Below are 15,297 nucleotides of genomic sequence, written 5' to 3'. Positions count from 1 at the left end.
AATTTAAACAACAATGAAAAAAATTACCATTTAAACAAAACAAAAAGAAAAGGAAGAAAACATATAATTCATAGATACAGTATTGTCAAGCTTTACAATTTTTTATCTCAGCAATATAACTAAACTGTTGAAGAAGTTCTATAAAAAAGGGCTTGTGATTTTTTAAGTGCCAACACACGTGAAAAAAAAATGAAAAAACAATATGGTATTTTAACCAAAAATAAAGAAAAATATCAGCATATCAGAAGACTTCTTGGATAGTCCAAGGTAATAGGTATGTTACATAGATGACTTTCTGTTGAGGGACATGTGCAAAACATTTTTGGTGGGTAGAAAATTAAAACCGACAGAGCTCAGTAATAAAAAAATCCACTCAACAAAAGACATTTACTTTGTAAAACACAGAGAAAAAAATAGAGTTAAAAAAAGATTTATTTCAGCTCTTTTGCTTTTTTTACCTACCAGAATGCTATGCATGTAGAAAAATCTGCAAATATTTGTAAGCCAAGTCATCTTATAGGCAATCTTTGAAAAGGTGGGTTTTTAGGTGCACAAAAAAATCAAGTTTTCACCATGTTGAAAAACAAAAATTATGCTACATATATACACAATATACACAATAAAAACACAGACCTATGAATAATAAATACATTGTCTCTTTATAAATACACAAATTTATTTAATAAACATTTAAAAAATCGGAACAAAAGTTGATCAGTTGTAGCAAATGATTTTCCTACCAATCAGTTGCTTCCAAATTATTAAAATAACTTGTCTCGCTACTTTTTTCTTGAGTAAGAATAGTGGGAAGTACCCAGACTTTAATAATGCCATATGAATCTCCAGTTGCAATGATATTATGTTGATATCCGTTACAAGCAAGAGCATGTACACCAGCTTTTTTTTCATCAACACGAATGATATTAACAGGAGAAACTGGATTTCGCATTAAATCAAACACCAATAGATTGCCATCTGATGTTGTTATCATAAAAACTGTCGCTTTTGTTTTTGACCAATGTGCCTTGAAAAGATATTCCGCAGTCGATTCAATTACAATGATAGGTTTTACCTGCTGTGTGTTATAGATATGTACTTTCATATCTGATGCACAAGTTAAAAATATGTTGTCAAATTGAGGAGACACATCAATGCCATTCACAGTACCAGAATGAGGCATGTATGCTTGTGATACAGGTGATTGTGAGGAATTCTCACCACTAGCTTTTGAATCAATTAAACATTTGAAAACACCTCCATTCTCCATTCCAATGAAAACTGAGCTTGAATCCTGGAAAGAAGGAGACAAGCATGTAATGCCAATTTTAAGATCATTTCTTGTCATACCCATTCGAAAAGATCTTGGTATTGTGTTGCTTTGCATGAGAAATTTCCGATTTAATTTCAATTCCTTGCGTAATTGGTTAAACTCCCACACTAGCATTTGACCATCAGAACCAACGCTTATCAAAGTATGCTTCCTCAGTGACGATGAAGCTGTCCACAAAACTTTTGTAACTGGTTCCTGGTGTGAAATACTATCCTTTCCTGAATATGCCACTAGTGGGTTATCTTCATAACTCATATCCCATATGTAAACCTTACCTGAAAAATCCCCACCAGCTAAAAGAGCTGGTTGCTTGGGATGAAATGCAATTGACATTAAGCATGTATCTGAATCAATCAATTTGTCGGGTTTACATTCATCAATATTAGATCTGTCAATGTTCCACAGAAAAACAAAAGACTGATGAACGCACCACGAATCATGATTAAACGAGCCCAGAGCTGCGGCTATAACTGACCCAGTGCAGTTCCAAGAAAGTGATGTAACATTGTGGTCTTTGGATGTGCTTTCATTGTGAAGGGTGTGCAGGCACGAAACTGTCTCTATTTCTTTCTCTTCCTCCCAATCAACTTCATAACCTTCAAAAGCATGGCTTCTAGCATTCGCAAGTAGCTGCTCACTGATGATGGGGTAAACAGAAAGCATAAAATTTGTCAAACTTTTGGAAGTGTCAATTTTTATGCGAGTTGACTGAGGCAACACGCTGTCAAAGTCTGTTTGTAATTCTATGCTACATCTGTCAATTGATTGACAGCCAGTATCTACACTTTTAACTTGCTTTGTCTGACATAACTGATCACGAACATACTTTTCTTCTTTGATATCTGATTTTATTGTGATTGATTCCAGACATTCGTCCTTAAACATTTTTTTTTTTGAAAAATTTTTGTTGCTCCTGTTTAATCTAAAAGAAAATCATTTATCAAATCAGGTTTAAGTAAAAGCAATAATAAAAAAGAGACGTGGTATATTTATTTATTGCCAATTAAAATATCTGTGAAAAATCCTGCATATATAATAAACTTTTTTATGTAGGTACTTTAAACAGGGGAAAAACAATCCATGCTATACAGCGTGCATTTCTTTATGTGCGCTCTTTCCAAAATGGCTCTCATTGCGTAGGGTCAGTTGTACTCTTAGTTTGAAGATCGACAACAAAAAATTAGCTTGTATATTGATTGTATATTGATTTATGTTTTTGTGAGAAGATTCTCCTAAATTATCAGCTCTTTTATTTTGTAATGTTTTCCATAGAACTATGCAACAAGCATGACCTTTTATCATAGCTGTAAGAGTGCCTGCGGATGGAAAACACTTGCAAGTAAATCCTGTCAGTGAGGTTATTCAATGCACCTGTTCAAGCAAAAAGTCAATATACATGTTCAAATTGTTACATTTTTCTTGGTTAACCTTTGCCTTTAACAATTATAAGATGTCCATCTGCAGTTAAAGGTCTTTCGTATAATCTCCTCCAGTTTAAATAAAAAGAACAAGAGGCATATTTCCCTGTTTTTAGTCAGTTTGTTAACAAGCTAAGATGGTTCCTTTCATATTTATGCAGCCATTACATAACATTGGATGTTTTGAGATGGGGTTTATGACCGTGACAAATAACGCACCACAGAATTTAAAAATTAGGACTGTTATTGCGCTACATGTTTTTGAATAAGTTGAATACAGTATTTGAATACAGTAATGCAATTCTCACAGTTCGTTAGGAATTGTGTAAAACTCCTATGGTTTAAAGGTAAGATTCCAGTGAAGAATTTCATAAGATATCCAGGTTCAAATCCTGGCAGGAGTTAATAGGGCCAAAGCTAATGTCTCTTTTTGGTCATGCTACTTTGTTTTTTGCAGATACAGTGTGCAAAATCATTATTTGGAAATATGGCGTGACAAGTGAATAAATATATATTTAAGTTTTTATAATTCTAATTTTAGAATGTTCTCTTCCCATTGAATTTTTGATCATATATTACTCCAATATTCACTCTTATTTCATAAGTTACTGATTACTTGTCTTTTCTAATAAAACTTTTAAAGTATCTCTGAAAAAACCGGGGCTATTGCTAGTCTATTGAATCGCACAAAAAAAAATCGGCACTCCTAATGAGTCTCATGAAAAAAAACCAGGCACTCTAATATCTCTACAAAAAAAACCGGCACTTTAAGGTAACCTTGTCTTCTAGAAAAAAAATGGCACTCCAAAGGTAACCCTGTCTCATACCAGCAATCTGAGTCTTATGAGTATCTTACAAAAAAACACACTAACTTTTACAGAAAAAATCGGTTCTCTAAGTTGGTACATGGCTAAATCGTTTCAGGCGTGTGATTAATACCACGTCTGAAAAATAAATATTGAGTTTTCAAAATCAACCTATAAAATCCACTTTGTAACGTGCGATGGCAGCCCTCGAAATAATTTTTGGAGACTTGTCAGACAAACGATTTCCGTCTTGGTTGGACACTTTTAGATCTCAGAAATTATTGAATAGTTCTGGTCCTTTTAATCCATGAGCAAGCCTATTTGTAGCCAACATGACCATCCTAGCTAATTCACCTACTCCTGACTTAGTTAGAAGAAATAGAAGAAATACTCTCTTTTTTCTGGTCCTTCGTCGTAGGACCAGGTCTTACGCAAGAAATCCAGCCATGCGGTTCTTAACTAATGCAGAGGAACGCCAATGGAACACAGATGAAGCAAGAGTGCAAAACTGCACTTACAGGCGGAATAGACATTTTATCATGGATTTAATTGTAGATAATTTCTTCATTTGACAAAACAATTGGAAACCATAGCAGGTCCGAATTTAATGGATTTTTTCTTTATGCCTTGCATAGGTGAGATTATAGTATAGTAGATATATAGCGTTGCAAAGGTGAGATTATAGAGAATGTAGTATTTCCAGCTTCAATGATGTACAACAGTGGCTTGTTAGAGATAGTTGAGAACTTCTGTTACTTAGGTGATATGTTGGGCAGTGAAGGGGGTGTTGGAAGAAGTGTTTGCAGGATAGGTTCTGCTTGAAAAAAGTTCAGAGAGTTACTTCCTTTGTTGACTAGCAGAGTCTTGTCAATCGAGTAAAAAGATAGGTTTTATGAGGCCTGTATAAGAAGTATTATGTTGTACGGTAGTGAGACATGGGCAGTGAAGCAGGAAGATCTTGACCATTTAGAAAGGAATGATATGAGAGTGGTTAGGTGGATGTGTAACGCCAGTCTGAGAGACAGAAAGAGTTCAGATGAGCTAAGAAGCAGGCTAAGTATCTGTAGAATTAAAGATGTTATCTAGATAAGAAGATTGAATTGGCTGAAGTACTTGGAAAGAATGGAGGGGGATAATTGGGTAAGAAAGTGTAGAGACTTGATAGTTCCTGGGGCAAAGCCCAGAGGCAGACCGAGAAAGACTTGGCAGGAAGTTATAAGGACAGACTTGATACAGAGGAAGTTGAGTTTAGATCTAACACAGTCTAGATCAGATTGGAAGAGGGTCATTAATATACCCTGTCCAACCCATGCTAGCATGGAAAAAGGACGTTAAGCCAAGAATGATGATGATGATGATGCCTGTAAAAACGAGACCCACGTGTAGTATAATTTTTTTTCTGTGAAAATTTTGTTAAAGTGTAGCTGAAGTTTTATTTAAGCCACGTGGATAAAGATATTTTTTAATTTGAAAGCTAAGCATATTTTTGCTTATTTGCTTGTGATGACCTGAAAAATAAACAATGAATATAAAAATGACAGTATAGTCATGCATACTATTTTGGACATGTAGAAAAGGAAGTTTAAGATCGAGAGAGTCACTATACCATAGACGATCATCGTGTTTGGCGTTCACGATTTAAAACGTCCTCCACTTTTCTACCACAAAATGAATGCGCAACAAAATGAATGCGCAACAAAAATAACCTCGGACCCCGTATCGCATGTGTAACATTCTTTGCAAGTGCATTTTACATTGCACGTGTTACCTGATTTACATGTGCGAATCATCACACACCTACTCAAAAATTCCTGAAAAAGACTGATAGCTGCGTAAACAAAACCAGCACTACTGTCTTTCATGATAAACTGGCACTATAAGCTTCAGAACGCTTTCAGGTTAAAGCACCGGTAGTTCTTATACGCCATTCACGTTGATTATTTAGCAAAAAAACTGCATTGTTGAGATCCAGAAGGTGTAATAATTCATTCAGTTAACAAATATTATGTCAATTTCTTAAATATCATTGCGCACATGCTTTTTTTAAATTTCCTGGTACTTTAAGCAATTTTGAGCTTAAGGAACCGGTACCAGTGCATCAGCCATGTTCAATATTGTTTATATACATAAATGTTGTGTAAGAGAAAGTTATGTGCAATTTATAATTTCTGGCTGTAAATGAAGGTAGTTAGTTACATGGGCAAACCCACGGTAGTGGCATTGTAAACTAGATATTACTAAGGCAGATGTCACAAAAATTTTACTAGTTAGAGAGTCACTTGAGTTCTAAAAATTATGTCAGTCAGTCATGAGCAACATTTAAACACCGACATATACTGATAACTTGGTCTTTCGTTTAAATGGAGCTTTCACATATTATTTTAAATTAGTTCTCAAGACTATTGGCACATTTAGTCAGCATTAACAGCAAAAAGGAATTGATGAATTCCATTGTTCACATTTTCAGCGGTAAGCTCTTTCGGCTTTGGCATGTGCATGGCAATAAGGGTATTGGCCAATAATCGACAAGTACATGTGCACGTGACCTGTCTTATTACAAAATATATTTTTCTTAAAAGAAAACCTCAACCATTCTAGATAACATACAGAGCTAAAAAAAAACACGAAGAAAATAAAAAAAACTTTTAAAAAGTCTTTGGAAAAAAGAAGACTGCATATTGTACCTGACATTCAGGAAAAGATTGGCCTAGATAGCTAAACATATTTCTCACTTTTATATCCTGATAAGAAGTCGGAAATAGTGGGGAAATTAAACAGAGTGACTGGTATCTAGCTATGTTTTCTTCCCTCCTCGTCGTCACAGCAGAGGCCATTATGAATATTAAATATTGTAAAACCCAGAACATGACCCCGTTTCTGAGCGATTCATCCGGCATATCCGTAGAAGTAAAATTACGGAGTCTCGTACCGCGCAGGTCTGGGCACTAGCGAAGCACTTGTAGGGACAAATTTTTATATCCCCCGCAGAGCGTAAGGCATTTGCTAAGAAAAACATGCAGTACGAAGAGAATTATTCACTTTTTCCTTTGTATTTTTAATTTTTAAACTGGTGCGATATATTGATTTTACAATTATTTAAAGGAAGGATACTCAGTATTGACATAAGATTGTATATTATGAAGGTTCAAGACCTAAACTTGGTTATTAATTTAATTGCTTCAAGTTGTGGGGTACAGTCATCATGAAACGTTGGCAGTCAAAAGAGAAAGAAACCTTATTTTGGTAGTTAGTTACATCACAAGTTTTAATATTGTCTTAAAAATTTCACAGTGCTGATCAAAGAGGGATTGCTAGCATGTCATTCAAGATTTATATAGCTACTAGTACAGCCAAAATGTAGCTCATTAAACACAGTAAAGAAAACAATGGGTTTTTTTCTAAACTAATTATGCGCCATTATGGATTTTCGAAGCCCGGTAGTGCAAGTTGAACTTTGAACCCTATATGCCGTAGTAGAAAACTCTTAAAACACACAAAAAGAAACGAGTTTTGTATACACTCTTGCGTGTTTAGGTCTTGTTTTTAGGTAATGTTTTTACCTAAGTAACAGGGGATAACACCAGACAACATTTATTTAAGCGTATTGCTTTGATCTATTAATGAATTATAAATAGCAATTAAATACACATGTAGGACGTAGGGATACTGAGTGTGTTTTATTATTTTAGACCTAATACATTTAAAATTTAACGCTGAAGTGGATATTTAATCAACTTTAAAAATATTTTTACGATCGAATTATGCCTCTTACAACGTATGAGGATTTTTTAGAACTTAATGTGAGGCAGCTGACTCACTTATTGTGGACTGAGTAATAGTTGAGCTTTTTCAGCAATAATTTAAACAAGCTTTACAGAGTAATTTATTCATTTATCATAAATATTTACACTTTAGTAATAAATTAGCATGTCCTGATAAAGAAAGCGATAAAGACATACGTATATATAACAAAACATCATGTAAAATATACATTGTGACTGAAACAAATAACATAGAAAAACAAAAAATCGAATACCACTTTAGTATAGTAAAATGAACTCATCATTTTTCCCTTTTTGATATTTTTCAATAAGGGAAGCGTACAAAAAAATTATAGGGCAATAACGAAAGCAGGGAAGAAAGACAGGCATTCTTTCTAATACCACTCTTGAAAGACTCAAAGATAGGAGTGTTTAAGTAGACGGATCAAGGGACAAACATACACAAAAAACAAAATTAAAAAAATATCAAAATAATAAAAATTATTTGCAATTAAAATGACTAATGACTCTATTCCTAAAATCTGTGACTGAACCTGTTACCGTATCTTTATGGGCAGTGTATTGAAAATTTTTACATCCCTTACAGAGAAGAAGCCAGATTATTTTCCGAGCTAAGTTTCACTTTAGGAATAAATAACATTATAGAGTTTTGACAAGTATTTTGACAATGGATTATAACTCTCTAGATCTTTACAAGTATTACAACCTAAACATTTCTTTACAAATCCAAAAACAAAGTTCAAGTCCAAATTCATAAGGTATTTCCAAAATCACAAATTTCTCTCTAAAGTAAAGTATAATCCAAGTTTAAAATCCAATGCCAATATCTTTATACACAATTTTAAACTACACAATTTAAATATCTAAATATAAAATGAAATTACCTTTAACCAAGCATTAATTACTAATTACAGCCTGATAGCTAGCTACAGTAGTGTCATAAAAGCATTTTTGGAAGACCTCTAGCTAGGTAAGGTTTTTAGGATATATTAAGTTGCCTTTATTGTACAAAAAGAAATTAAAAGTACAAAAGTGCCTAATAAAAGTATTTTTCAAAATATATATCATAAAATTAGATATCAAAAATCAAAACTGTCCTGCCGCCAGCAGTTCTGCAAGGCAAATGACTGATTAAAACGTTAAGTCCAAATTCAACTTGCACCACCGAGTTCCGCAAATTCATAATGGCGCATAATCTCCGAAATGGTCTATAGTTTCATGCTCAATAAACAGATACCTAGCTAGCTATAATATTAAAAAACAATTCCAAAATTTCTTATTCTGTGTTTGCTAGAAACTTTATTTAACTAACCGGGGCAGAGCTACCTACATTTTTTATAAACCAAATTAAAAATTGCCAAAAAGTTGACTGTATCTGTCTCGTTTTAGTTAGCTAGGGGTCACACTGGGTCACTCATATATATTGTAGCCTTAATCATACAGTAATCAGATATATAGGTGGATAAGTGCCTAGATGCTACAAATAGGATCATAAAAACTCATTTCTAATATCACTCAACTTAACAGTGGAGTTCAAACACCAACTTAGCCTTAAAAATTTCTACGCCTCAATTTTGCATTGGAATAATTTTAATCTGTGAAGTACAAAGTTTCGACCGCTGCGAAATATAAAATAAAATAACATACTGTGGTTAAAATAAACAAATTTAATGGAAAATAACTTTTTAAACAAATTTAGTGACTTTAACTGTTTTAGTCAAATATTTTCAGTTGCCAAATTTTTCTTATGTCAATGTACCAAAATTGCTATAGCTATCACAAAATTGTAAAAGTGGACCTTACCTAAATTTATTCTTGCATTTTACCAAAATTAAGAACACAGTAATAGTATAACATGCTATAATATATATCCCTTCCTAGCTAGTTATGTAATATTTATATACAATAATTTCTAACAAAAAGTCAAAGGCAGTCATTTTATCATTGAAGTGTGTATTTTATTTTCAGTCGATTTCATCTGTGCTCTTTTTTATATAACTAGTTAGCTATATGTGAGATATATTAGTTGTAAAACCTTGTTCCTCTTTCTTGTAGCTGGATACCGTTTTGTTTTGGGTTATGTCTACACCAGTTGAGTCTGGTACCCAGCTTTCCCCAGTTCCTATCAAGTGCATTTTAGTAAACTGTGCCTAATTGAGCTCACATCAGGGAGGCTAGGCCCAAGTAAGAAAACCTATAAGTAGAGGCACAGTAGGCATTGCAGGCTGGTTGGTTGTAACAAAGAAATGTGTGCTAAGAAAGTATAGATGACAAGAAAGTAGTCTTTTATTTGGACACTCCCTCTAACATATACTTTGCAAATAAATCCTTTATTAAATGCTCTTCCACGTTAATCCTATAGCTAGCTTACTGTAATAAAAACTTCCTTTAAGTCTTTCTATAGCTAGCTGTAATTTTTATTTCTTCTTGCCAAAGTGCACTGATAATGATAGAATAGTGTTTCTTTTTAACCATTACTTTATTCCTCACAACACAAGATGTATGGTATATGTAGCTTGCAACTTCAGGAAGCTAACCCCTAAAACCAACATCAACAATATGTCTTCTCATGGCGCCGTAGATTAGTGGTTATAGCTCTCGTACTCTGTGCGAGAGACCGGGGTTCGATTCCTCTTGACGGCGATTCAACATGGGCGAGTGAATGTTACCATAGCCCCGGGTTAACCCAAGCCATGTGAGGGAAATTGGGAAGATGGCACACTGTGTGGGCCGTTGGATGTTGCCGGGAGTTGTCTAGTACAGCGCGGGCTCTAATTGGGTCTGCGTAGCTCAAAATGAGCATTAAATACTCTAGGACTCTCCATCTACGCCATGGGCCCTCCTGGAAATAATAGACAGGGTATACCCCTTGATATTTGTGAGCCATGTAAAATATGCACATCTATCTATCTTCTCTTGCCTCTCTATAAAAGTCAGTAATTTAAGTTTTCTTTGATTCCAACATCTTACCCATGTCAATATACCACAAAGAGGGTTAGCAACACCACTTAAACGTGTTATTAAAAAGCCAAACGTCAGTTAAAGTAAAAAATTAGTTGAAGAAACATCAGACAGGATTTTGCATTTCTGCCTCTTTTCGCAACACTAACCAGAATAGTTGTGAAAAACTGACCATGAAAATTATTTGGGCTATCGAGACAAATGAAAACAAGCCAAAAATTTGTCCCTGCAAAGCGCTTCGCTTGCGCTCAGACCTGCGCGGTATGAAACTCCGTAATTGTATTTTGTTCTGACACCCGCTTTTTCAACGGTCCATACTGCCAAATATTTTATAAACGCCCACTTCTTTATTAAAGCCCCTTCCTGTTATATCCAAGAGAACTTCTTATATAATAATACGAAGTGTATGTAACGGGCATAATGGATATCCTCATTTTCCTTTGATGTCGCCGAAATTTTTTTTGGAGTCGCCGAAAAAATTATTTCTCAAATGTTAAATTTTAGGACGTTACGGCGCGACGTCAATCACACTACTTTAACGTCAATATCCTATATTAAATTAATGAAGACATTATTATTATTATTATTATTATTATTATTATTATTATTATTATTATTATTATTATTATTATTATTATTATTATTATTATTATTATTATTATTATTATTATTATTATTATTATTATTATTATTATTATTATTATTATTATTATTATTATTATTATTATTATTATTATTATTATTATTATTATTATTATTATTATTATTATTATTATTATTATTATTATTATTATTATTATTATTATTATTATTATTATTATTATTATTATTATTATTATTATTATTATTATTATTATTATTATTATTATTATTATTATTATTATTATTATTATTATTATTATTATTATTATTATTATTATTATTATTATTATTATTATTATTATTATTATTATTATTATTATTATTATTATTATTATTATTATTATTAATCGACATATATTTCAAGCATCCATAAATTACAATGGTTCTTAATGCTGAAATGTGTAAATACTAAATGTATGTGCAAACGTAAATATAAATTCAATCAGTAATAAAAACAAAATGAACATGAGCAAAAAGAGTATAGACGAAGCAGTCAAATAATCATACGAAAGTATTACAGTGCACTTAAAACTTTGAGGCCAAGTAACTTGGAAACGAGGTGGTGACGTCAATGTTTTTTCACCGCGTGGGTAACTAGGGACCACCTAGGACCAATTTGGGTAATTTTCCCAAACCTGGGTCCCCAAATCCGTTTCGGAATGGGCGGGTTGATGACGTCATCAAAAAACCTTCAAACCTAATATCTCTGCAACCATTTGTCAAAGATGCATGATCCTATACATTTTCTTGATCAGCGTTTCAAGATCTATACGATGAAGGCAACAGGTATAAAATTTCTAAAAAAATTTTTAAGGTTTTGACGGGTCTTTGCTGACGTCAGCAAAATTTTTAATCCCTGATATCTCCTTAGGCGTTCATCGAGAACATATAATCCTGTACATTATTTTAACCAGCATTTCAACCTCTACACATTAAAGACAAAGAATAAACAAATGAACGCGAATTTTTATATCTGCACTGCACTGCTGACGTCAGCAAAACATCTAAAACAACTTTCTTTTTATTGACCTTTTGCCTAAGTGGATTTCTCCACGGGCTTTATAGACTAGTTTGCAAAACAATATACGCAACCTCGTCCTCAGGAGTTTCAGTGTTTTTTTTTACATCAGTAGGGAATCTAAAGTAAAGCAAAATAAATGTTTAGTATTTTTTTAAATCCTACAAGTTTTTATATTGGTTTGGGGGATTGGTTATTGAAGTGAAACCACTTGCTCTGGCAATAAAATTTAATTCAGCCATTTCACCAGCACTGTGTACGAATGGATTTCAGGTCATAGTTTTGTGAGCGACATAACTAAATTGATTAAAAATAAATATTAAATATATTTGTTTTGATATTTATATATATACACTTAATAATAATAATTTATTTATTTATATTATTTAAAAGGCTCGTAACTTTCGGGTCGAGTGAAATAATATTAGACGATATCAATTAACAAAAAATATGTCGACAAATGATAAACTTTGAATAACGCTTTTATTAAAGGCTATTAACACGTAGAAAAATGTTTACATATAAACATAAGAATACCGTAGATCTTTTAATTAGCGCCTTGTAAGCGCCTTCCCTGTCGTAAAAAAGATTTAACACATTTATTTCAAGTACTATTCATTTAAGTAAACATATGTGAATTGTCCAATTGACGGGATGAAGACATAGCGATATTTTCAAACTCGTCGTAGACAAAACCAGGTATTCAAACTGGTCAGATGTACACGTTACCAGGTATTCACACTGGTCAGATGTAAAGCTAACCATATAATTAAACTCATCACGATCGATCTTCCAAAAACCAACAAACTAAACATGGCAAAATTACAGAATGCGGTTAGACTTTTCTTCCTTGTTGAACCAATATTTTTGTTCGTAATCTGCAATAGCTTTTGACCAAAACCAAAGTCCAGTGAGCTGACCAGCAAACATATTGCCATTACTCAACCATTTTTTATTCAGATAGTCATAACCCGGCCCAATGCCATGTGAATAGAAAAGATAACCAAATGCATCATGAACAGCAGCGTGATATGCAAAAATGCCATTGTTGTCGAATAAATATTTGTGTAAGAATGACGTATCTCCTGGTCCAACGCGTCCTAGAAGGTGAAAATAAGACATGCGAATGTTAAGAGAGTAGATCTACATCCATGTAGCTACGAGAAGAACAAGAAAGGTGAACAACAAGAAGGTATAGCATGTCTCCTGTGTCATTTGTTATTATAAAAATATTTAGTTTAATAAGTACTTTTAATACCTGATGTTGGATTCAGTAACACACCAAAGACAGGATCCATAGGTCCACCAAAAGAATCTACCCAATCAGCGATGACTTTTCCTGATAGCAGTTGTTGCCTACTTCCCCAATATGTTTTGTTGTGGCTTAATTCTTCAGAATATTCTAAAATAGTGAAAACAAGGATAAATTAGGATATATTATTCTGTATGTCAGTTACATGAACATGCGCATAAGATTCCTTGTACATACTTCCGCGATTTTTATAAACTTTTAAGAATCTTTCTCCATCCTTTTTCAATCGTGAAAAACATTCATTTTCGCTTTCTGAAGTACGCTTTCTGTATTGGACAAGAGGCTTGACCATTTCTAAAAACTTTCTTTCGTGTAATTCAGAGTATTCTTCAAAGCTGTCTGATCTCATAAATTCATCCAATTTCAGAAGAAATTGTCCCAAATCCTCATCTCCTTCCATTTTGGATGTATCTGTTTCCTAAGATGTATAAAACACAGCGTATAATATCTACCTTGACCTTTCCTGTTCACTTAAAAACGACATAATTATCTACCTGTCTATCACTTGTTTGTCCATGAAATCGAAGTCCAACTAATGATTGACAATATTCTTCAATCGTTTCAGGATAAGATTGTTGATCTTTCTCTCCAGTTAGTATTTTTGTATGATTATGAACCATTTTTGAATGCAACGAAAACGGTTGTGGTTTGCTTTCTTCACTTCCCATATCTTTTGTAGATGCTTCTTCTTAATATATCTTTAATTTAACTGATATATAGCAACTTCCTATCTATATATATACACCTTTCCCTGTGTATTGTTTTCCTAACATTAAGCGTGGTGAACTTTTCATTGCGTCAACGTGACGATCTTTTTGTATCATTTTTTTTAAGATCTTCCAAAATGGTGACGTATACTTTCGTATATAAAGCGTGGAAGTTTTTTCACATAGATAAACAACAGTTTGTTATTTGTTAATTTTCTTATTTATCGTCTGTGTGACGCAATTATTCCAATGGAAGTATTTTATGCACGCATCGACATAATTGGATTTATCAACAGCAGTAGATAGAAAAAACACACACAAGTTATAACCCTCCATAATTCATAACAAATTTAGAACAAAAATCCTGCGGTTTCTTTCCACGGACTAAGAAATAAGCACCGTGAGGAAGCGCTGTGGTTTTATGTAAACCTAATTGCTTTGATGTTGGAATTTATAAATTATTTCTTCCTTTGTTGACTTTATTACGTCACACATATGACGAAAGCAATAACATCTCATATCATTTCATGTAAGCAAACACGATCAAATTTTGTGCTTGTTTTCGTTTTTGGCAGCCAACTTGAAATATTTCGTGGTTTTATGCACCTGGCTGCGTGCAGTAACAATCAAGCTTCCTGTTAAAATACAAAGGTGACGTCACTAAAATGTTATCGAAACCACGCATTATGTTTTATCAGGAAAAACGGATTTATTGTTATGTAAAAATGTCGTTACAAAATGATATGATATGATATACAGTAGACTCCCGGTTATTCGAACCTGCACTTATTCGAATAATTCGGTTATTCGAAGTGAGATGGCGTTCCCCTTGGATCTGCTTACCCAACTCAGGCAAAAACACTCTCGGTTATTCGAACTTCAGTTATTCGAATAATTCGGTTATTCGAAGTGATTTTTATTCCCCTTGGGGCCAATTATAGGCTAAGTCACCCTCAGTTATTCGAATTTTTCTTATTGGGAGATCGTCGAGTGAGAACATTGATTTTCTGCAATTAAAACACTTTTTTTCTTCAAAAAATCAGGTTTCAATATTCATGGCTATTTACACTCTTCAAGCAATTTCTTCAAAAGTTCAATATTCTCCTTCGGTCCAGAGAATTGAAGCAAACAGGGGATCCTCAATCCCTTATCATCTCCAAAGTTAGTTCTTTTCCCTGTCACTTTTGTTTTGACTCGACAAACTCGTACCCAGACTGATAAACTTTTAATCTTAATAATAAAATCGGATAGTCTGACATCTTCACGCACATTGTTCTTTTGACTCGACAAACTCGTACCCAGACTGATAAACTTTTAATCT

The 15,297-nt window shown here is 33.3% G+C and overlaps 2 protein-coding genes across 3 annotated transcripts; both read right to left on the bottom strand.

The window, feature by feature from the left end:
- Positions 1 to 48: 48 nt before the first annotated feature.
- LOC130662788 (cytoplasmic dynein 2 intermediate chain 2-like) lies at positions 49 to 6,307 on the bottom strand. Of its 2 annotated transcripts, none has more exons than XM_057461723.1 (2): positions 6,287 to 6,307; positions 49 to 2,252 (listed from the first exon to the last, which is right to left on the bottom strand). In XM_057461723.1, the coding sequence occupies exon 2, from the start codon at positions 2,213 to 2,215 to the stop codon at positions 737 to 739; it is 1,479 nt and encodes a 492-aa protein (XP_057317706.1). In that variant the 5' UTR covers positions 2,216 to 2,252; positions 6,287 to 6,307; the 3' UTR covers positions 49 to 736. The 2 variants fall into 2 exon arrangements, with proteins under 2 accessions (XP_057317706.1, XP_057317705.1); XM_057461722.1 differs by lacking the exon at positions 6,287 to 6,307 and adding an exon at positions 6,239 to 6,263.
- A 6,114-nt stretch (positions 6,308 to 12,421) lies between these two features.
- On the bottom strand, positions 12,422 to 14,083 carry LOC130612768 (uncharacterized). Its single transcript, XM_057434125.1, has 4 exons — positions 13,764 to 14,083; positions 13,447 to 13,687; positions 13,216 to 13,359; positions 12,422 to 13,057 (listed from the first exon to the last, which is right to left on the bottom strand). Exons 1-4 carry the CDS (start codon positions 13,935 to 13,937, stop codon positions 12,780 to 12,782), a joined length of 837 nt encoding a protein of 278 aa, XP_057290108.1. The 5' UTR covers positions 13,938 to 14,083; the 3' UTR covers positions 12,422 to 12,779.
- Between the last annotated feature and the right edge of the window lie 1,214 nt (positions 14,084 to 15,297).

Source organism: Hydractinia symbiolongicarpus, chromosome 10 (assembly GCF_029227915.1).
Source record: "Hydractinia symbiolongicarpus strain clone_291-10 chromosome 10, HSymV2.1, whole genome shotgun sequence".
In the NCBI taxonomy this organism is placed as follows: domain Eukaryota; kingdom Metazoa; phylum Cnidaria; class Hydrozoa; order Anthoathecata; family Hydractiniidae; genus Hydractinia; species Hydractinia symbiolongicarpus.
This window is presented reverse-complemented; position numbering and strand designations above follow the sequence as displayed.